The sequence below is a fragment of the Harpegnathos saltator genome, unplaced genomic scaffold, assembly GCF_003227715.2.
Source record: "Harpegnathos saltator strain DR-91 unplaced genomic scaffold, Hsal_v8.6 scaffold539, whole genome shotgun sequence".
Classification (NCBI taxonomy): Eukaryota; Metazoa; Arthropoda; class Insecta; order Hymenoptera; family Formicidae; genus Harpegnathos; species Harpegnathos saltator.
Genome location: NW_020230359.1, coordinates 1503230 through 1520000, shown reverse-complemented (window position 1 = coordinate 1520000; position 16771 = coordinate 1503230). Strand labels below are relative to the sequence as shown.

The window sequence follows — 16771 nt, the reverse complement described above, 5'->3', positions numbered from 1 at the left end:
TCGAGCCCGTGCATTCGCGTGTTTCATCCCGCGCTCTACCAGCCAGGAAATTATTTAATTCGCACTCGATCGTGGCGTAGCACACCCGTAGACGTTCCTCGGGCGAACGGAGCCGTATAATTTCAGCCGATGATACAGTTGCGAATCGCATCGCAAGATGCGAAGATCGTCCTTCGGCGCCTCAGCGACAACACGTTAGCCCGGAGCGCGTCGCACCAAGCTTCGGCTTTTACGCCTTGTGAAATATTTCGATTCTACGAATTATTCTGGTGGCTGGTGGGCTGGTGGCGACGTTCTCCGGGCGAAAATCCGAGCAAAGTGATATACCTGCTAACGTGGCGTCGTCGACCGCCGCCGCCGCCGCCGCCGTCTCGTCTTCCTCCCCTCGGAGCACCCCGCCAAAGGAGGTCGCAGAGTCCTCGAGGTCTTTCCTCTTGCTGACCTCGGTCGTCGACACCGTAGTCGTAGTCGGGATCCTGCCTCTGCTCTTGTTACTCGCGAGCGCTTCCTTCGTCTGGGCGCTTCTCGACGCGTTCCTCGACGCGTCCGGCTCGACCCGGCTCATCGTCAGCGTTGTGCCGGCGAAGAGATTGTGGTCGTTCTGGTGCATGAGGAACGGCGTGGCCACGCAGGACATCGTGATCAGCACCATCAGGGCGCCTATCGCGTACTTGATGATCCGCAGCTGGGTCTTGCCGGAGGTCTGCGGGAATCCCCCCGACGAGAACTGATCCGTCTGCGGCAGTATCGTGTACTGCAGGCTGGCGTCGCCTTTCCGCACCGTTTTGTACATAATTATTCAACCTGTCGGGACGGATCTTGTTAGAGACGGACGGATGGAAGAGCGATCCGCCGCGCGCGCGCGCGCGCGCGCGCGACCGTGCCGGAAATATATGACCTCCGGTCACGTCGCCGTCAGCGTCTCCTCAGCATTTATTTCCGCGAGCTCTCGAGCACTCTTCAGCGTGGGATTCGGCGCGCCGCGTCGGATCGTCCGGCTTCGGAGCGTCGGAGGTGTTTGATTTTGTTTATCGAACGATAACGACGGAGACAATGAATTTACGGCAATGGATTTACGAGGTTTTAATTGAATTCATCCCCGCCCGCTGCTCGATGCCCGCTGAGAGATGGGGATGGATCTTGATCGAAGGTTTTTATCATCAGAAACAATGACCAAAAAGTGGCTCATACATTCCACGATGTCGCCCGATTCTTGCCCGCGACGCGCCCGCGAGGCAAACCTCGCGGTGAGGCGCATTGGAATTGTCGAATAAATAACACCGAGTGCCGATTGGTCCTGCACTGATTCCTCCCTCCCCCCCCCCCCATTAGAGAGAGGGAGCGGCGCTCCTTCGCATAATAAATTGCAGTTTCGCGCTAATCGCGATAATCGCGATAATGATAATAAATTACCGCGCGCTAGCCTCTTCTATTCTTCGCGTAGCGCGAGCGTGTTTGCACCGATGTTATCCCGCATATCGCGCAATTATTTGGGACCGGCTGGATCTCTGGAGAGGGAAGTTGCGCGACGGATAATATTTCTGGCTTTAATTATCTTCTTCCCTAAAGGATCGACCGCGTAAGGGAAACGCGCGGACGGTAACGCGCCAAGGGGAAAGGGGGAGACGCGAGAGAGTACGTGACGCGTCTCCAGGTGATTCCGTCTCTCGCCGAATCGCCGCGGTGCCAGCCTAGCATCGCGTTTCCATCTCGTACATAATTATTAAGCTGAAGCTCAAGTCAGAAAGAATCTCGTTAGACCAGAGCGAGAAGGGGAGGCGATGAAGCGGTCGATGCGCGTTCGCACGAATGTTCGAGCCAACGGAGGAAATCATCGGCGATATTCAAATGACCATCTTTCCTCCCGCTTTCTTCTTCGTTTATTTTCTCCCGTCTTTCTTCCATTTTCTCTCTTTTGCACGAGAAAGCTGTTCGCGAGATAAGAATATTTAATTAGCTCCGCTAGGCCGGAACTTCCTGAAAACGGTGAGGAGTTAATGAATATATTAAAAGCTTTAATTAAGATTAGTTACAAGGCGACATTTTTCTACGCAAACATCTTCTCGCAAAGGGACAAGCAACTGCATTAAATATGTATGGCACGGGGGAGGGGGGGGAGGGGAGGGTGAGAAAGGGCGGAACGTAGAAATGGTAAGTTACGGGAGGATTCGTACGAGATACGTATCCTGTCCGCGCGCGATGCGACTGTGTGGGGTTTGACGCGATATATCGTAAACATTAGACAGCGCCATCGAAAGCTCTCGGCGCAACAGAAACGTAATAATAAATTAAACGCCGATGCAGCACCAGAGTGCCTTTCTTCGCCCGCGAGTACTTTCGAAATGTCGCACATTAAATGCTCTTTACACTCGTTACACGCGCGTCAAAAGGTCTCGCGGGATTGGACTCTGCGGTGAGCTCGACGTTGCCGTTTACACGCTTCAATCGCGAAACAATGTTTAATTAGAGGCACAAAGCGAAGGCGGAGAGTTCTCTGAATTGTTTGCTGCAAAAGGCCAAAAGGCGCCTTAGCGCCTTTAGACATTTAAAAGCCGCGTTGTTCGACAAGTCCGCAGACGTGGGAGGCCGAAGCTGAAATATACCCGGCTCGCGACCTAACGATCGCGCGACATGCATGGTCGGGAGGAAATCCGCGACCAAACACGAGCCTCGGTCTGCGTCGAGCGTCGAGCGGCGAGAAAAACGTAAGGGCGTAAGGGACCTCTCTCATGATCTCTCGTCGGAGCGAGACATTCTCGCTCGTCCGACGCCGAGAGTGAAAAGAGACGATTCGCGAAACGACACGCGGACATACATTTATAAATAGACACGCTCGCCGACTAGCGATTTTCTTACATTGCTCTACACGTAGGCACGCACACACACACACACACACACACACGTAAAATGTGCTCATCAATCGAAGCAACATCGCGAAACAAGCGCAACGTTGATCGCAACGTCGACGACGCTATTGACAATGCGATGAAATGTACGATAAAATATATATCAGCAAACACTGCGAATGCAAAAACACGCCGGAAATGACGGGCAAAAAGCGGTCAATTACACACACCCCCGCTGAAGCAGCGTCGACGACGACAGCTCGGTCGAAAAATTACCGAGGGAATGATCGAACGAGCGGCAAGAAGCAAACGAACTGCCTCGACGACGCTCGACAGGCTTCGAGCGAGTGAGCCAGGGGATTCTAATCGACGTCGCGGTGTGCCGAGTCCTAAAATCCTGAACAACCCCGATAAAACATCAATAGCCCTTTTCCGAGGCCAGATAAATTATTCCCGACGCGTCCGTCTATTTAGCCGAACTGGTTGGTTGGCTGCCCCTCGCGCGATCGCCGGACGGAGGGAACGGCTTTCCAGGACGTTAGGAGGTGGGCGGAAAAAGGCGAATCGTCGTACTCACGATATGTGTACGGTGTCGAGGGTTTTCCCGTCGTTTTCCCCGCTGGTCTGCTGTGTCGGCGCGTACACGACAATCCGGAACAGGCGAGAACCTCGCCTGTGAGGGAAACTCAGCTGGAAAATGCGCAGATGCGGCCCGACGTTGACGACGACGACCGCGGCGGCGGCGGCGGCGGCGGCGGCGGCGGCGGCGGCGGCGGCGGCGGCGGCGGCGGCGGCGGCGGCGGCGGCGGCGGCGGCGGCGGCGGCGGCGGCGGCGGCGGCGGCGGCGGCGGCGGCGGCGACGACGACGACGACGAAGACGACGACGACGATGACGACGACAGCAGGTTGTGCGCGTCGGCGCATATAACGTTCCGGGCTTCCGCAAGTCGAGTTTGAATTGCACGGACGTCCGTGTGCGGGTTCAAGAGGTCAAGGGTTCAAGGACGAATCGGAAGGTGTCGGACCGTGAACTTTTTCCGATACTCGTCCGTGCCCTCGACTCGGCTTTTAGGCTCAGCATTTCCGTCTAGCATAGTCCATGCACGAAATCGCAATCGCGCGCGGTATTCTCAAACGCGGGTTGTTACGATCGCGAAAAGAGGAAAGGTCGTGCGCGCGCGCGCGTTTACCTCGTTCGCTTATTGTGCAACGCTCTGCTGCATTGGACAAAAATTCTTGAATTTCGCGGATTTCCCCGGTGAAGTGAGAAAACACCAGAAGAGAAATAAAGGAGAAATTCTCCAACTGAAAACACCAGAATGCTGTTTCGGTTAGCCAGGAATCTTAATAATTTACAGCGAAGCGCAATTTTCTATCGCTGCCGGAGTCACTAACGAGTACCGAGTTAGAAGTTGATCGGAAACTTGAACGTCGCTTGTCATTTCGTAACGTCGAGTTTATTGGCTGGCGTTTGTGAACAAGATGCAACGAGACGAGTGTTCAATGACCATGTACGTAGTGGCATTTCCCTGGTCGGGTAGAGTATCAGCGTGAAGAGAGAGAGAGAGAGAGAGAGAGAGAGAGAGGAGAGGAGAGAGAGGAGAGAGAGAGAGGAGAGAGAGAGAGAGAGAGAGAGAGAGAGAGAGAGAGCCGTTTGGTTTTATTTTCGAGGCGCAGTTTCGATGTGGTCGAGGGGTTCAGTTTCTTTGATAACAATTAAAATATATGTACTGTTTTATTCGCAACATATTGAGCGTAACATAATAAGTAGCGGCCAGCAAAGTTTTATCATCAAAGTATAAACAGTGTTCCCGAACACAGACGATCGGGAATACTTCCCCGACGAGGACTTTAATACTTTATTATGCTATAAAAATATATATATATATATATATACTTGGCTTATTCAGACCATAACACACAATATTCTCGAGCCTGCAGTCTACAGTCTGCTGTAGGAACAGATTTGTACGTAACGTGAGACACAGTGTGGAAGACATTGCGATTGTAATATTGCCGCGAGACACGTGCACAACGGAATTCAGCCGTGCACACGGCACGGCTTCGCACGTGCTTCGCACGGCGCGGCGTCTCCGTCTGAGAAGATTCGGAAATGTTTAACATATTTTTCACTTGTCGCAAAAGTACCTTCGCAATAGCCTTATTGCATGGTCGGCATCGCCGTCGAGGACGCGATGTCGGTAGCGTCGTCGGATCTCCACAGTTGAGTTATCGTCTTCGTTTGCGTGTGGAAGTTCACTCCCTGAAATGACGTCGAAATGAGACGACTCGACTGATTATCGCTCGTTAAGAACGTTGCGAACGCGACGTAAGCGAGCTTTATATATTATATGTGTGTAAGTGTGGTGGGTGCACTTACGTATTTCCCGTAAAAGTGATTGTCGCCGAGGAAGGAACCCTTGTTGCCGGTGAAGCTGAACATCGGCAAGGGCACCGGGATGGGAACGTTGATGCCAACTTGGCCCGCTTCGATTCTGTTGACGAATGCTCGGGCTGTCGCGCCGTTCGTTGTGAAGACTGCCGTGCCATTTCCGTACGGGTTTTTATTAACGATGTCGATGGCCTCCTCCGTCGTGTCAACGAACATGCACGACAGGACCGGCCCGAATATCTCTTCCGTGTAACACCTCATCGCGGGCTGCAACGTGTAAAATAATCTGTAATACGTATATATAAACAGTTCATTCTTCTCCCCCGGAATTACATTTTCAAATGTGTAAAATGAGATACGGAGGGTTAGAAAGAGAAAAAGGGGAAAAAGATTTGCTAAACTCAAGGATCAGTCGATGTCGGCACGAGTCAGATGTCAGTCGATGTCAGAGATTTTCCCCGAGATCTGTGCTTCCGGCGGCGGGGGGCGGAAGGGGGGAGAGGGGGACTCCTGCGAACCCACGTTATATCGAGATTCTTTCAAAAACAAAAGACGAGACTGAATCGTTCGATCGGGGGACAGATCCTCCTGCTTTACCTTCACGTCGGTCAACAACGACGGTCCGACGAAGTTTCCGTTCTCATAACCGGACACGACGACGCCTCTTCCGTCGAGAGGCAGCTTCGCGCCGTCTTTAACGCCGCTGTCGATCAGCTCGCAGATTCTCTGCTTCGCCTGCGGCGATATGACAGGTCCGAGATCAGTGCCCGGCACGTGACCGGCGTTTACCCTCAACCTCTTGGCCGCCTGCACCAACTCGGGTATCCACTCCTTCGACCTACCCACGAAGATCGCCACCGAGAGCGCCATGCATCGTTGCCCAGCGGCGCCGAAAGCCGCGCCGGTGATCTGCGACAATGTCTTGTTCTTGTTCGCGTCCGGCAGTACGATGCAGTGGTTTTTAGCACCCATGTTGCACTGCACCCTCTTGCCGTGCGCGCTGCTCTGCCTGTAGATGTATCGGCCCTGCAAATTTCGCACAGTTTCTCAATCGCGTTCCGTAATCGCGTGAGATTTGCACTTTGTTACTTCACAAAATGAGAGCAAAATAAATGTGTGAAAGCGGAGGATTCTCTCGTTTCTCTTCTCTCTCTCTCTCTCTCTCTCTCTCTCTCTCTCTCTCTCTCTCTCCCTCTCTCTCTCTCTCGAGATCGAGAGAGAAGACGCGCTTTTGCGACTCGACGACTCGAGATCTCCGATCTCACTTCGTTCTCGTCTTAGCTTACCGCCTGGTCGGAACCGACAAACGAAACAGCCTTGATGTCGGGGTGCTCGCAAATGAAGTTCACAGTTTCACGTTGGCCGTGTATAACGCTTAGAAGGCCAGCTGGGGCGCCGGCCTTCGTGAAGAGATCAGCGAGGATCATGGACGCACCTGGTACACGTTCCGACGGCTTCAGGATAGCGGCGTTCCCGCACGCCACCGACATCGGGAACGACCACAGCGGTATCATGGCGGGGAAATTGAAGGGACAAATGGATGCGGTAATACCGAGGGGAACTTTGTGCGAGACGATGTCCATGTCCGTGGCGATGTTGGTCGTGGACTCGCCCATCTGCAGCATCGGGATCGACGCGCACGCATCGACGACCTCTGCGGGTGCACAAGAATCAGCTGTTAATCGAGAGTTGTCGACATTTTCGCACATCTCATCGTCGATTCTCCCGAAATCTATCCATTCTCCCGAAATGGTCTGGGCATCGACTCGAAATATTGCCAATGTTACTTACCACCGATCATACATTCTAATTATATTCGCGAGCAACGTGTTATTTTAATTAAAGTATATATGCTTTTTTTCTTTTTTTATAAAATTGACGTTGGAATAATTATACTTCTTTGCCTTGTCCGTCAACTTTAGCCGGTCTACGAGAAATTAAAAAAAAAATATAGAAAAAGATACTAAATATTGAGTTATCCAATCAATTAAGAGGAAGATGTACGTACGAAGACCTCGAAGCACATCTCCTTCCGCGTCAGCCATGGTTTTCCCATTTTCCCTCACAATGTTCCTCGCAATTTCTTCCTGAGGATCAACAAATGTCTTTAGTGTACATGTGATTTAAGACAAAAATATTCCTTCTTTGGAAGGAAAAAGATTCACGGTCGGCAGTTTTCCGGCAGTTTGATACGATACTGCGTTTATTTCATTATCCTGTCCTTTTGGGGGTTTGTAATATCTTTAAAGCGAATACTGACTGAGTGTTCTCGGATCAGTGCTTGATATTTGAGCATCAAACTTTGCCTCGTGAGTACGCTGGTGTTCCGCCACTTTTCGTACGCTTTTCGTGCACTCCGCACGGCACTCTCCATCTCGTCCTGCGTACATTTTGGAGTTCGACACAACAGCTGATTCGTCGCAGGGTCATGGACATCCGTAAATTCCGTGGCCTTTGATTCTACAACAAATGCTTCGATGTACAAAGCTACATAATTTGTATGTAGATTATGTCATTGGAATAATATGAAATTGCTTTTACGTAGCAAGAGAGAGAGAGAGAGAGAGAGAGAGAGAGAGAGAGAGAGAGAGAGAGAGAGAGAGAGAGGGAGGGAGAGAGAGGGAGGGGGAGAGAGAGAGAGAGAGAGAGAGAGAGAGAGAGGAGGGAGGAGAGAGAGAGAGAGGGAGGGAGAGAGAGAGAGAGAGAGAGAGAGAGGAGAGAGAGAGGGAGGAGAGAGAGGGAGGGAGAGAGAGGGAGGGAGAGAGAGGGAGGGAGAGAGAGGGAGGGAGAGAGAGAGAGAGAGAGAGAGAGAGAGAGAGAGAGAGAATGGAGTTGAAATTACAAGTTGCAAATTCATGTTTAACATTGCACACTGATCATTTAGATCAAAGAAAACATGGAAGTTCGTGAAATAAAATTTGATTTGAATTTCACAAGCTTGACATTGCAACAATTACCCACGAATTGTCCATCGATGTACATTTTAACCGTTGGGGCGGCATTGCTGTAGGACCGGCTGATGAAACGTACCTGAAATTGTAATATTAATTAATTTATACAATTATCACATCGCACGATACTTTTTAACGATAATCTGTATTAGCGTGCGAAACGGATACGGAAATCATAAGAAAAATCAACAATGTGATTTAAAATAATTTTCAAAGCTCAACAACGATCTGACAAATATATAAAAATTTATCAGGCTGATAAATATTTATTATACTCTTTCCTCTTTCATTAATTGGCTGAATTGATCGTTTAATTTTATTCTGTTTAAACTAAAAATATCAGTGTCCACGAACGTTCTCGTAAGATTCGTGCGATTCGAATACGATCGCATCGATAAATCAATGAAGTTTCGTTACATAAAAATATCTGCATGTTTTTAAATAGCAAACAAATATTTGCGCAAGTCTTCAGTTTTGGATCAGCGAGAGTAGATAATTCAATCGGCGCCGGATAAACGATTGTTTAGCTTTCGCGTTACATGAAGTTATAACGCCTTTATGAGCACAGATTGGTAATAACTTCCTCTCTGTCTTACGACTGTCTTACGATTGTCTCCGAGGGTCAATCAGGTCAAAAACGCGATTGCCACTTGAAGAATGCGAGACACAGTGTTCAGTGAGCGGTAATGAATTCACCATTAACGACTGAAGATGTCGAATATGTGCCTTTTGTGCAAATGTACGTGGCAAAATTTTTTGAAAAAAAATATATTTCCCGCAAAAGTATATATATTCGTAAATTTATCGACGCATTCCGAGTATACTCGAAATAACGAATAAAAGCTAAAATACTTTTAAAAATTGTTTTTAGTTCTGTTTACTTTTTATATATTTTTTTTTATTTGGCACACAAACACACACATCGATGATTTATTACACTTGAAGTTTATACATGTAAAAAATAACACATATACAACGCGTGATTTCTGAAAAAAGAGAAAAAAAAGAAAGAAAAGATCGCAGTTATCAACCTCGAATGATACCGCGACTTTCTCATATTAACTTTTAAGGACGCGGTTCTGCCACATTCGCAAATGAAATGTATCAGTGGTATTATTAGCAACGCAAACATGTTTTTCCAGGGTATTGGATTACGTATGCGTTAGTTATTACATATGGTCGCAAGTTTTCGATGAGGTCGTTATCTTATTCAGATAACATTTGTGAAAGGTGATTTTAACTGCACCGCGCGCGCGCGCACACGCACGCACACGCACACACACACACACACACACACACACACACGCACGCACGCACGCGCGCGCATACACACACACACACATACACAGGAGGATTTCTGCAAGAAAATACTGAATTAAATGCATGTTTAATTAAATTTCAAAGCTATATTAAAGAATACTTGTCGTTCCACGAGCGAAATTTTATAGTACTTTTATTATAATTTTCAATCTAAAGCTCGACTCTTTTTTAAACACCGTCACGCGCGACATGTGCCAATATGATCACGTTGTATCACGGTAATAGCTGTTATAGGTACAAAACATGATAAAAAAATTGGTAATTTGTTCAAGGACACACAAGAGCACATTGGTTGTTCGGTTGGTTAGTTACAATTAATATTAATTAATCAAAGCTATCGACACGAAACAAGTGGCAAAGTAAATGGTAGGTGTAAGTTTGCAAATTCCTCCGAATTTCCACGTCGATCGACAATAATAAAGATTACACGACACTTTCGCGGTTAACATCGCGGTTAAGTCGCTTCAGAAGAGCCTCAGAAGAATTCCGAATGCGTGCGTCGGAAAAGGAGAAAGAAATCACGTGACACGTGTAGCAAAATCGTGCGTAGCAAAAAAGCGCAATTCTGGCGCTGCGCGGACGAAATTTTGCACAGTTCGTCGGACGCCCACTAGATGGTCCTATACCCTGCGTTAATGCATTTAAAAGAATGCACTGCCTGCAGAGCAGAGCTGCAGCTGTGGCGCAGGAACGATTCTCGAGGAGCGACGGCGAAATGACGGTGAGCGAAACGACGTACTATTGGAGCGCACCGGATGGCGACGTCGTACCTCACACTTGGCGATTCTCGCGAGGAGCGACATGCTTCCGATTAATACGCTCGGCGGAGCCGCTTGTGTAGAACTGAACGAAAAACGTGTGTCGCAGAAAATGGCCTTGCGTCTATTTGACGTAGCGCACGATGTTTTCCGGCAAGATAGTACGCGGTTATTTACACAATGCCTCGCGTGCGATCGATATCTCCTCAGGAATGTAAAGCGGGATTTGTTCCCCGGAGTTTTCGGTGCTCAAGATGTCGCCACAATGTTGCGCCGACGCGAGCGACGGGGCTTCGCTGCTAAGAAAGCGAGAGATGACCGACGGTGATCTCGTCGTCGGCCTTAAACAAATCTGCCTTCGATCGGAGCCGATCGAGGAGAGGAGCTGGGCTCGAACAATTGCCGTGCGAATTCAGTCGAAATTGCCTCCCATCTGCTCGATTTCATTCGACGGACGCGACGACGAGACGCGAGTCCGTCTTTCTCTTCGTTTTACTCGTTACACTCGTCGAATTTTACACGCAGAGAGGAATATTGACCGATTGTGATTAACATGAAATCGATTTGCGAACTTTATTCTCGTCACAGCGCAACGCGACAACGCGACTTTCGTTTTTCGCGAAATTTTCATTAACGATCAATGATCATTTTCTGGTTGGTTCTGTCGAATTGAAACGATGAGAAGAGAAGAGAAGAGAAGAGAAGAGAAGAGAAGAGAAGAGAAGAGAAGAGAGTCGAATTGATCCGCTGTGGCGCTTGTTTAGACGTAAAGGTGTCTAAGCAAGATCTTAAATCGATATAAACGGTGCCTTTGGCTTGGCGACCACCAACTGTTGGCAACTTGTTAGCTTCGACGGTACGAGTGAGTACGTGAGAATTTTATTCGATTCATGAGATGTCACCACAATGTTGCATCAAATAGCTGACCGGCGTCGATTTTGTCATTCATCATATAATAAATAAGTGCGAGTCTGCTGCGTTACGTTTTAACGCGTTTGCGCGTTAAACTTTTAGGCACGAGCACTTTTTTATAAATGTATTGCAATACTGCGCGCGTGCGCAACGGATCTAATATTAGCGATATCTCATGCACTTGTACGACAAGGCAAACGACTACATATTATTATGAAAATTGCAGCGTAATTGTTGCCCGATAATCACAAAGATTTGCATATGCAAATATATACGCTTGAGCTATCGTAAAACTAGAGAGACAACGCAACAATTTATAAGTAAGTCTCCGGTCTATTTACCAGCGACAGCGATAAAAGTCGCTTTACTCAAGTCAAGAAGAAGCGAAGAAGCGTCGACGAAACGTCTTAAGATTCGTCGCCTTCAGATCACACTGGGAGATTCACAAAATTCGTATTTACGTAATAAGCGCTCGCGCTCAACGACATAATTTACAACGCAAGCGGGTAAAAAATTTTATAATTAAAAAAAATGTACGATCTATCGTATCAAGGTAACAAACAATACTCATCTCGTTGGGATCAACACTTTACGAGCTTTTTTGCGATGCTCGTGTGATCGATGCCGAAAGTAAATATCGCAGAAGTGCGGCGCTCGCTTCGCTCGCTCGCTCGCTCGCTCGCAAGTTCCGCGGCGGGGCGGGACGGGACGGGACGGGACGGCAATATGGAACGCGCGTGGAATATCGAAGGCAAGAGCCGTCGATGATTGCCGCTCATGCGTATCACGTGATTATATGAAACTCGATTGGCGGACGATTGGAATCAATGAAGTTCTACTACCGTTATGCCATGTCCGACTGTCCGCCGAGGCGCGTCCAGCGCGCGAGCCCGACCCCCAGATTTATTTACGCTGACGCTGACGCGTAGCTGACGCGCGCGGGCGGGGAAAGCACTGGAAACCCGGGGCACTGGGAAACGCAATATGTGCCTCCGATTGGTGCGGCAATTACAGCCGATAATCGAGGAACGTTACCAGAAATCTTATCGAACGCCGACGACGGCGCAAAGGTCCGGCTAAGCGTCAGCTTTCTCCATACAGACGGATCTCGGCGACACTCTGATTGTGAGACTGTGACTCTTCGACACTCCACAATCAACACGGGCTAATTTAAAAGTTTCTCCTGTGCGGCTGTGAGGCGCCACTGTGAGCGTTTGCGCCAACAAATAACCGCCATCCAGAGAACTATCTCGCCCTATCTCGCCTAGTGCGGTGAAATGGAACGCCGCCCGCTCTGGAGCCGATCTTCAATTTGGGCCTCGACCGAAGACCAATTTCGATTCTTCTTCGATTCTTCTCTCTTTCTCTACATTTTCTTCTTCGGATTTCATTCGTTCTTCGCGATTCTTCGTTCGTCGCCGTCGCGCGCATGCGTCGTCCGCATGTGTCCACATTTCGTGTGTCAAATTTTCTCGGGAGTTTCTTTATTACGTTTTACGACGACGACGACGACGAAGAAGAAGAAGAAGAAGAAGAAGAAGAAGAAGAAGAAGGAAGAAGGTGGTGGTGGACGAGGGCCGCTCGTCCAACTACGCAGAAACACTCGACTTCGACTGTCCTTTCGCGGTGGTACTAATTGTATCTTCGCGATATCTTCGGGGCAGGATCTACAGCAGGTTTTTCTCCTGTCATCGGACAGCTTGCCTTATGCACGAGCGGCCGCTCGCGCAATCAATTACACATCGCGGGCCGCCGATAAATGCGGCTCATTGTCGCGACTTGCTAGATCACGAATGCGAGATAATCGTGCACAAAGTTAAAACCGCTCGCGCTTCCTGCTCGGCGGATTTCGCATGCACGCTCCGCTCGACGTGTGTGTCACCGTTCAACCTTTGAACGCAGCTGTCAGTGGAATAATAAAAAGGTGGAAAGCAAGCGAAAATATGTTTCCGCTAAATGGGGGGATCGGCCCGTGACCTCTGTGACATAACGCGCACGGCGCACGGCGATAATCTCCTCGGCATTTTTAGCCACTCGCGAAACGCGTCCCCGGTCGCATATAGTTGTTCTACGCGGCGGTACACTACCGCCGGTAGTTCGCGTTTTCGCGAGATCGGGAGATAATACTCCGAATCCGCTCAGGTTTCTCCAACCGCGGCACTTTAACTTTAATTAAATTGGATTGTCATCGTCATCGCGCTCGACTTCGACCCGCCGCGTGCTTCCACTTCTCTCAATGGCTCCCGCGGTAACGGCCGCATCACTGCGAGTGATATCGCTCGGAAAACAAGTGCGTTTGTCCATAAAAATAAAAAATTGATAAATTTCGTCACGTGTTTCGGAGGCAGGAAGGCATCGCGCTGGTTGTCTCCATTAAAAAGAAAAGAAGGAGAGAGGAGGAAAAGTAGAGAGAAAGAGAAAGAAAGAATCGTTGGGGTTTGCATATTGCAGGAGTGACACTGTTTACAAAGAGACCATCTGTCCTCTTAAACACGCGAGTTCTTCCGCGCTGATAGTTTTAATAATTCATAATCGGGCAGATCACAGACAGAAATCATTTTCTGTGAACGAAACTTTGTTTCGTTTATCGGCAGATAACTAATGTTATGTGTTTCTCTTTGTTAAAATTTGCAGGAGATTTCATTTTTAAAGTTCGATGCTTGATTAGAATGAAATGTAATGGTCTGGATGTCCTAATTGTATCTATATACGTGTAACGTTATAAAAATCTCGAGACACAGGGATAAGCAACGACTTATATGGATATCTCGTGGGGAGGAATGTCCAAGGATTGTCCAAGAATCACCAGGGGACTGAATGTTAGTGATTCAGTGATATCCGGAGAGACAGAAACTGGACTTTCCTCGGGTTACATGGACAGATTTGATTATTCTCTTATTTTATACAGTATAGAAATATTCTACACAACATAAATAAAAATAGCACTTTTCACGAAACAGCGAAATAACTCGAACCGTTTTCACCTCGTATCTCGTGCTTATCCCACGAGCGGCTCTCGCGCGTAATATTCGAGTAAGACGGCAAACACATTGGCTGGCACGGCGCGCTTTATCTTTTTTCTCTCCCTCCGGAGTGAAGCACTCGTGTTTTAACGAGCATTCGTATACGAAACGAAAGTGCGCGACGTTCGTCGCGCCGGCCTCGCGTCTATTTCTACAATTCGCGCGACGAGAGTTTCCTGAGCGCCGGATTGTGTAAAGATTATGTTATCGGACCTCGGCGAGGATATCGTAATACGTTTTGTAACCGGCCGTTCGACACATTGAATATTAAGCTGACTGCACAACGCGAACCACTTTGCAAATTAAACAGCCTTCGTCGGCACGTATATTAAACGACCGTCTCGCCGGCACGTATTGCACTTGATGAACTGAGAAGACATTCATCGGCGGTACGACGGAGACGGACGATCGCCGCGACGGTCCTTCGCGTCGCGGACGCGAAACGACCGAAGCGAATATGTGTATTTTTTAACGCTCAAGTGTAATCGCAGTCGTGCGACAGTCGACGACGATAGCCCGCGACTCGCTGACCGGACAATAATTTCGGAGCCGAGAAAAAAGGTTCTCGTTTCCGGGACGATTCTATTTATAAGGAAATGTGAAAGTCCGTCCGTCACCTATCCTAGGCGGAGTAGAAAGTTTTTTCCTCCCTTTTTCGAGCCAGTTAGAGGCTCTCTCACGTGGATGTGTGTGTTTCCCCGAGTCACACGTACATTCTCTCTCGGTGTTGCCTGTGTTGCCGGTGAGCATTGATATCGATGTGCTCTACGTCGCGCGATTAGAAATCGGACACGCGTGTACATCTCCTCTCTCCCTCTCTCTCTCACTCTCTCTCTCTCTCTCTCTCTCTCTCTCTCCCTCTCTCTCTCTCTCTCTCTCTCTCTCTCTCTCTCTCTCTCTCTCTCTCTCTCTCTCTCTCTCTCTCTCTGTGTGTGTGTGTGTGTGGCACACCGCGCGTGCGATTCAATTGTCAGTGGGAGAATATAACGCGCGGATAATGTCGAATCACATCGAGGAATGCTGCTGTTGAAACCGATATTGACAGGATATCCCATCACGTGCGTCACGTCCGTGTTTTCGCCCTCGTTCCGTTTCGTTTTATTTCCAGTGTTACTTTGGCTATTTCACACAGCGTTTCAGTTGCACTCTACCGATAACAGACTCCTTATCGCGAAAGCGCAAACTTTCTCTATTGCCTCAACTAACAATCTTTCCGCCGTGGGAGAGGCTTCGCGGTGTACGCGCGGTCAATATTGTCTCTCGAAATATATATGTACATATATCCGCGTCGGATTCGAAAACACTTACTCAAAGTTCACTCGAATGTCACGGCACTGTATTCTCCGCAACCACACGTCGCTAAATAAAAGCGGATGCCCCCTCTTTAATCCTAAAGCGGATTCTCGTTTGAATTTGATCACGCTAAAGATCGGCAGCTTACACGCCGGGCGTACACGCCGATATTCCTCCAGGTATTCCCGAGACACGTCATGTGTTATTTATGCGCAACTTTACCGCACCTTTGTTGCGCCTTGCAAGGGTGAAGGATATCTCTCATTCTCAGCCAGATCGATCAATCCCAGAACGAAACGACGCTGTGGGAGACGTGTCGGCGTGTGGCGTGAATGAAAAAGGGAGAAGCGAGGACCGGCCGCCGCGCTACGTCGGCCTGCGTTACTTCAACGTTCGTTATTTTGCTCGACAATTTGGAGACACCCTCGAAGCATAATTGCCGGCGTGACGAAAGGCTTAATACGTGGAAACATTAAACTTTAATGTAGCCCGACGTGCGCGCGCCCGCTCGCTCGCTCTCGCGTATATTAATTACACGAGCACGTGCATTCTCGTATGTAGGAGGACTCTCTCGCGTCGCGTGTTCGCGAGTAGGACACGAGAGGGAACGTTTCGCACCGCTCTCGCGTAATACCGGCTTTAATATTCAGCGCGACGAAACGGCCCGGTTGCGAAAGCGCGTCGCAAGACAACCTGGTAATTCGATAATAATGTACGTGGGTAAGCGGCGCAACGACCGCCATAAGACGACACCGGCCGAGGAGACGACGACGGACGGTTTCGAAATTTTCGGAGCGCGAGAAGCTGCACGCACGCACGCACGCACGCACGCCATACGCGTGTGCTTCGCAGGTGCGTTTCCGACCGCGAACGGCGGTCCGAGCGCGAACGCCGATGCGAAACCGAAAACGTCCATCCGCCGAGAAAGCGCGCGCGCTGCTGTCGCAATCAGCTCCCGCGTCTTCGAGTCTGTTTCGGCCAGGCGAATCCACGCGAAGCCACGGAGCGGCCGAGTTTCACCTCGCCGCGATCAGCTGCGGTAATTTTCAGCTCTGTCGCAACGTATTGTCAGAAGTGCGATGGAACAGCGCAAAATACGGCGCAAAGCGCGTCTCACGCGATACCTGGACCAACATCCCCGTCGCGCGTTTGCGTTCCGCACGAGGGCGATGTTGCACGAAAATACGTTAACGCGACTGTCTTGCGGCCGACTGCGCGGCGAAGCGCGGCTTTCCTCTCTCTCTCTCTCTCTCTCTCTCTCTCTCTCTCTCTCTCT

The 16771-nt window shown here is 49.3% G+C and overlaps 2 protein-coding genes across 3 annotated transcripts in view; both read right to left on the bottom strand.

Annotated features, from left to right (window-relative positions):
- LOC105187038 (uncharacterized protein F26C11.3) overlaps positions 1-3596 on the bottom strand; it is a 12108-nt gene extending 8512 nt beyond the window's left edge. Inside the window, exons 1-2 of the mRNA XM_025303247.1 lie at positions 3424-3596; positions 328-804 (exon numbers count right to left, since the gene is read on the bottom strand). Coding sequence (XP_025159032.1) covers positions 328-793 — 466 coding nt within the window. The 5' untranslated portion in view covers positions 794-804; positions 3424-3596. The remainder of the gene's footprint in view (positions 1-327; positions 805-3423) is intronic.
- Positions 3597-4568: 972 nt separating this feature from the next.
- On the bottom strand, positions 4569-10474 carry LOC105187037 (probable methylmalonate-semialdehyde dehydrogenase [acylating], mitochondrial). Of its 2 annotated transcripts, XM_011147608.3 has the most exons (8): positions 10280-10474; positions 8196-8268; positions 7499-7698; positions 7247-7325; positions 6525-6892; positions 5836-6264; positions 5227-5505; positions 4569-5109 (listed from the first exon to the last, which is right to left on the bottom strand). In XM_011147608.3, exons 1-8 carry the CDS (start codon positions 10310-10312, stop codon positions 5008-5010), a joined length of 1563 nt encoding a protein of 520 aa, XP_011145910.1. In that variant the 5' UTR covers positions 10313-10474; the 3' UTR covers positions 4569-5007. The 2 variants fall into 2 exon arrangements, with proteins under 2 accessions (XP_011145910.1, XP_025159071.1); XM_025303286.1 differs by lacking the exons at positions 4569-5109; positions 5227-5505 and adding an exon at positions 5586-5748.
- Between the last annotated feature and the right edge of the window lie 6297 nt (positions 10475-16771).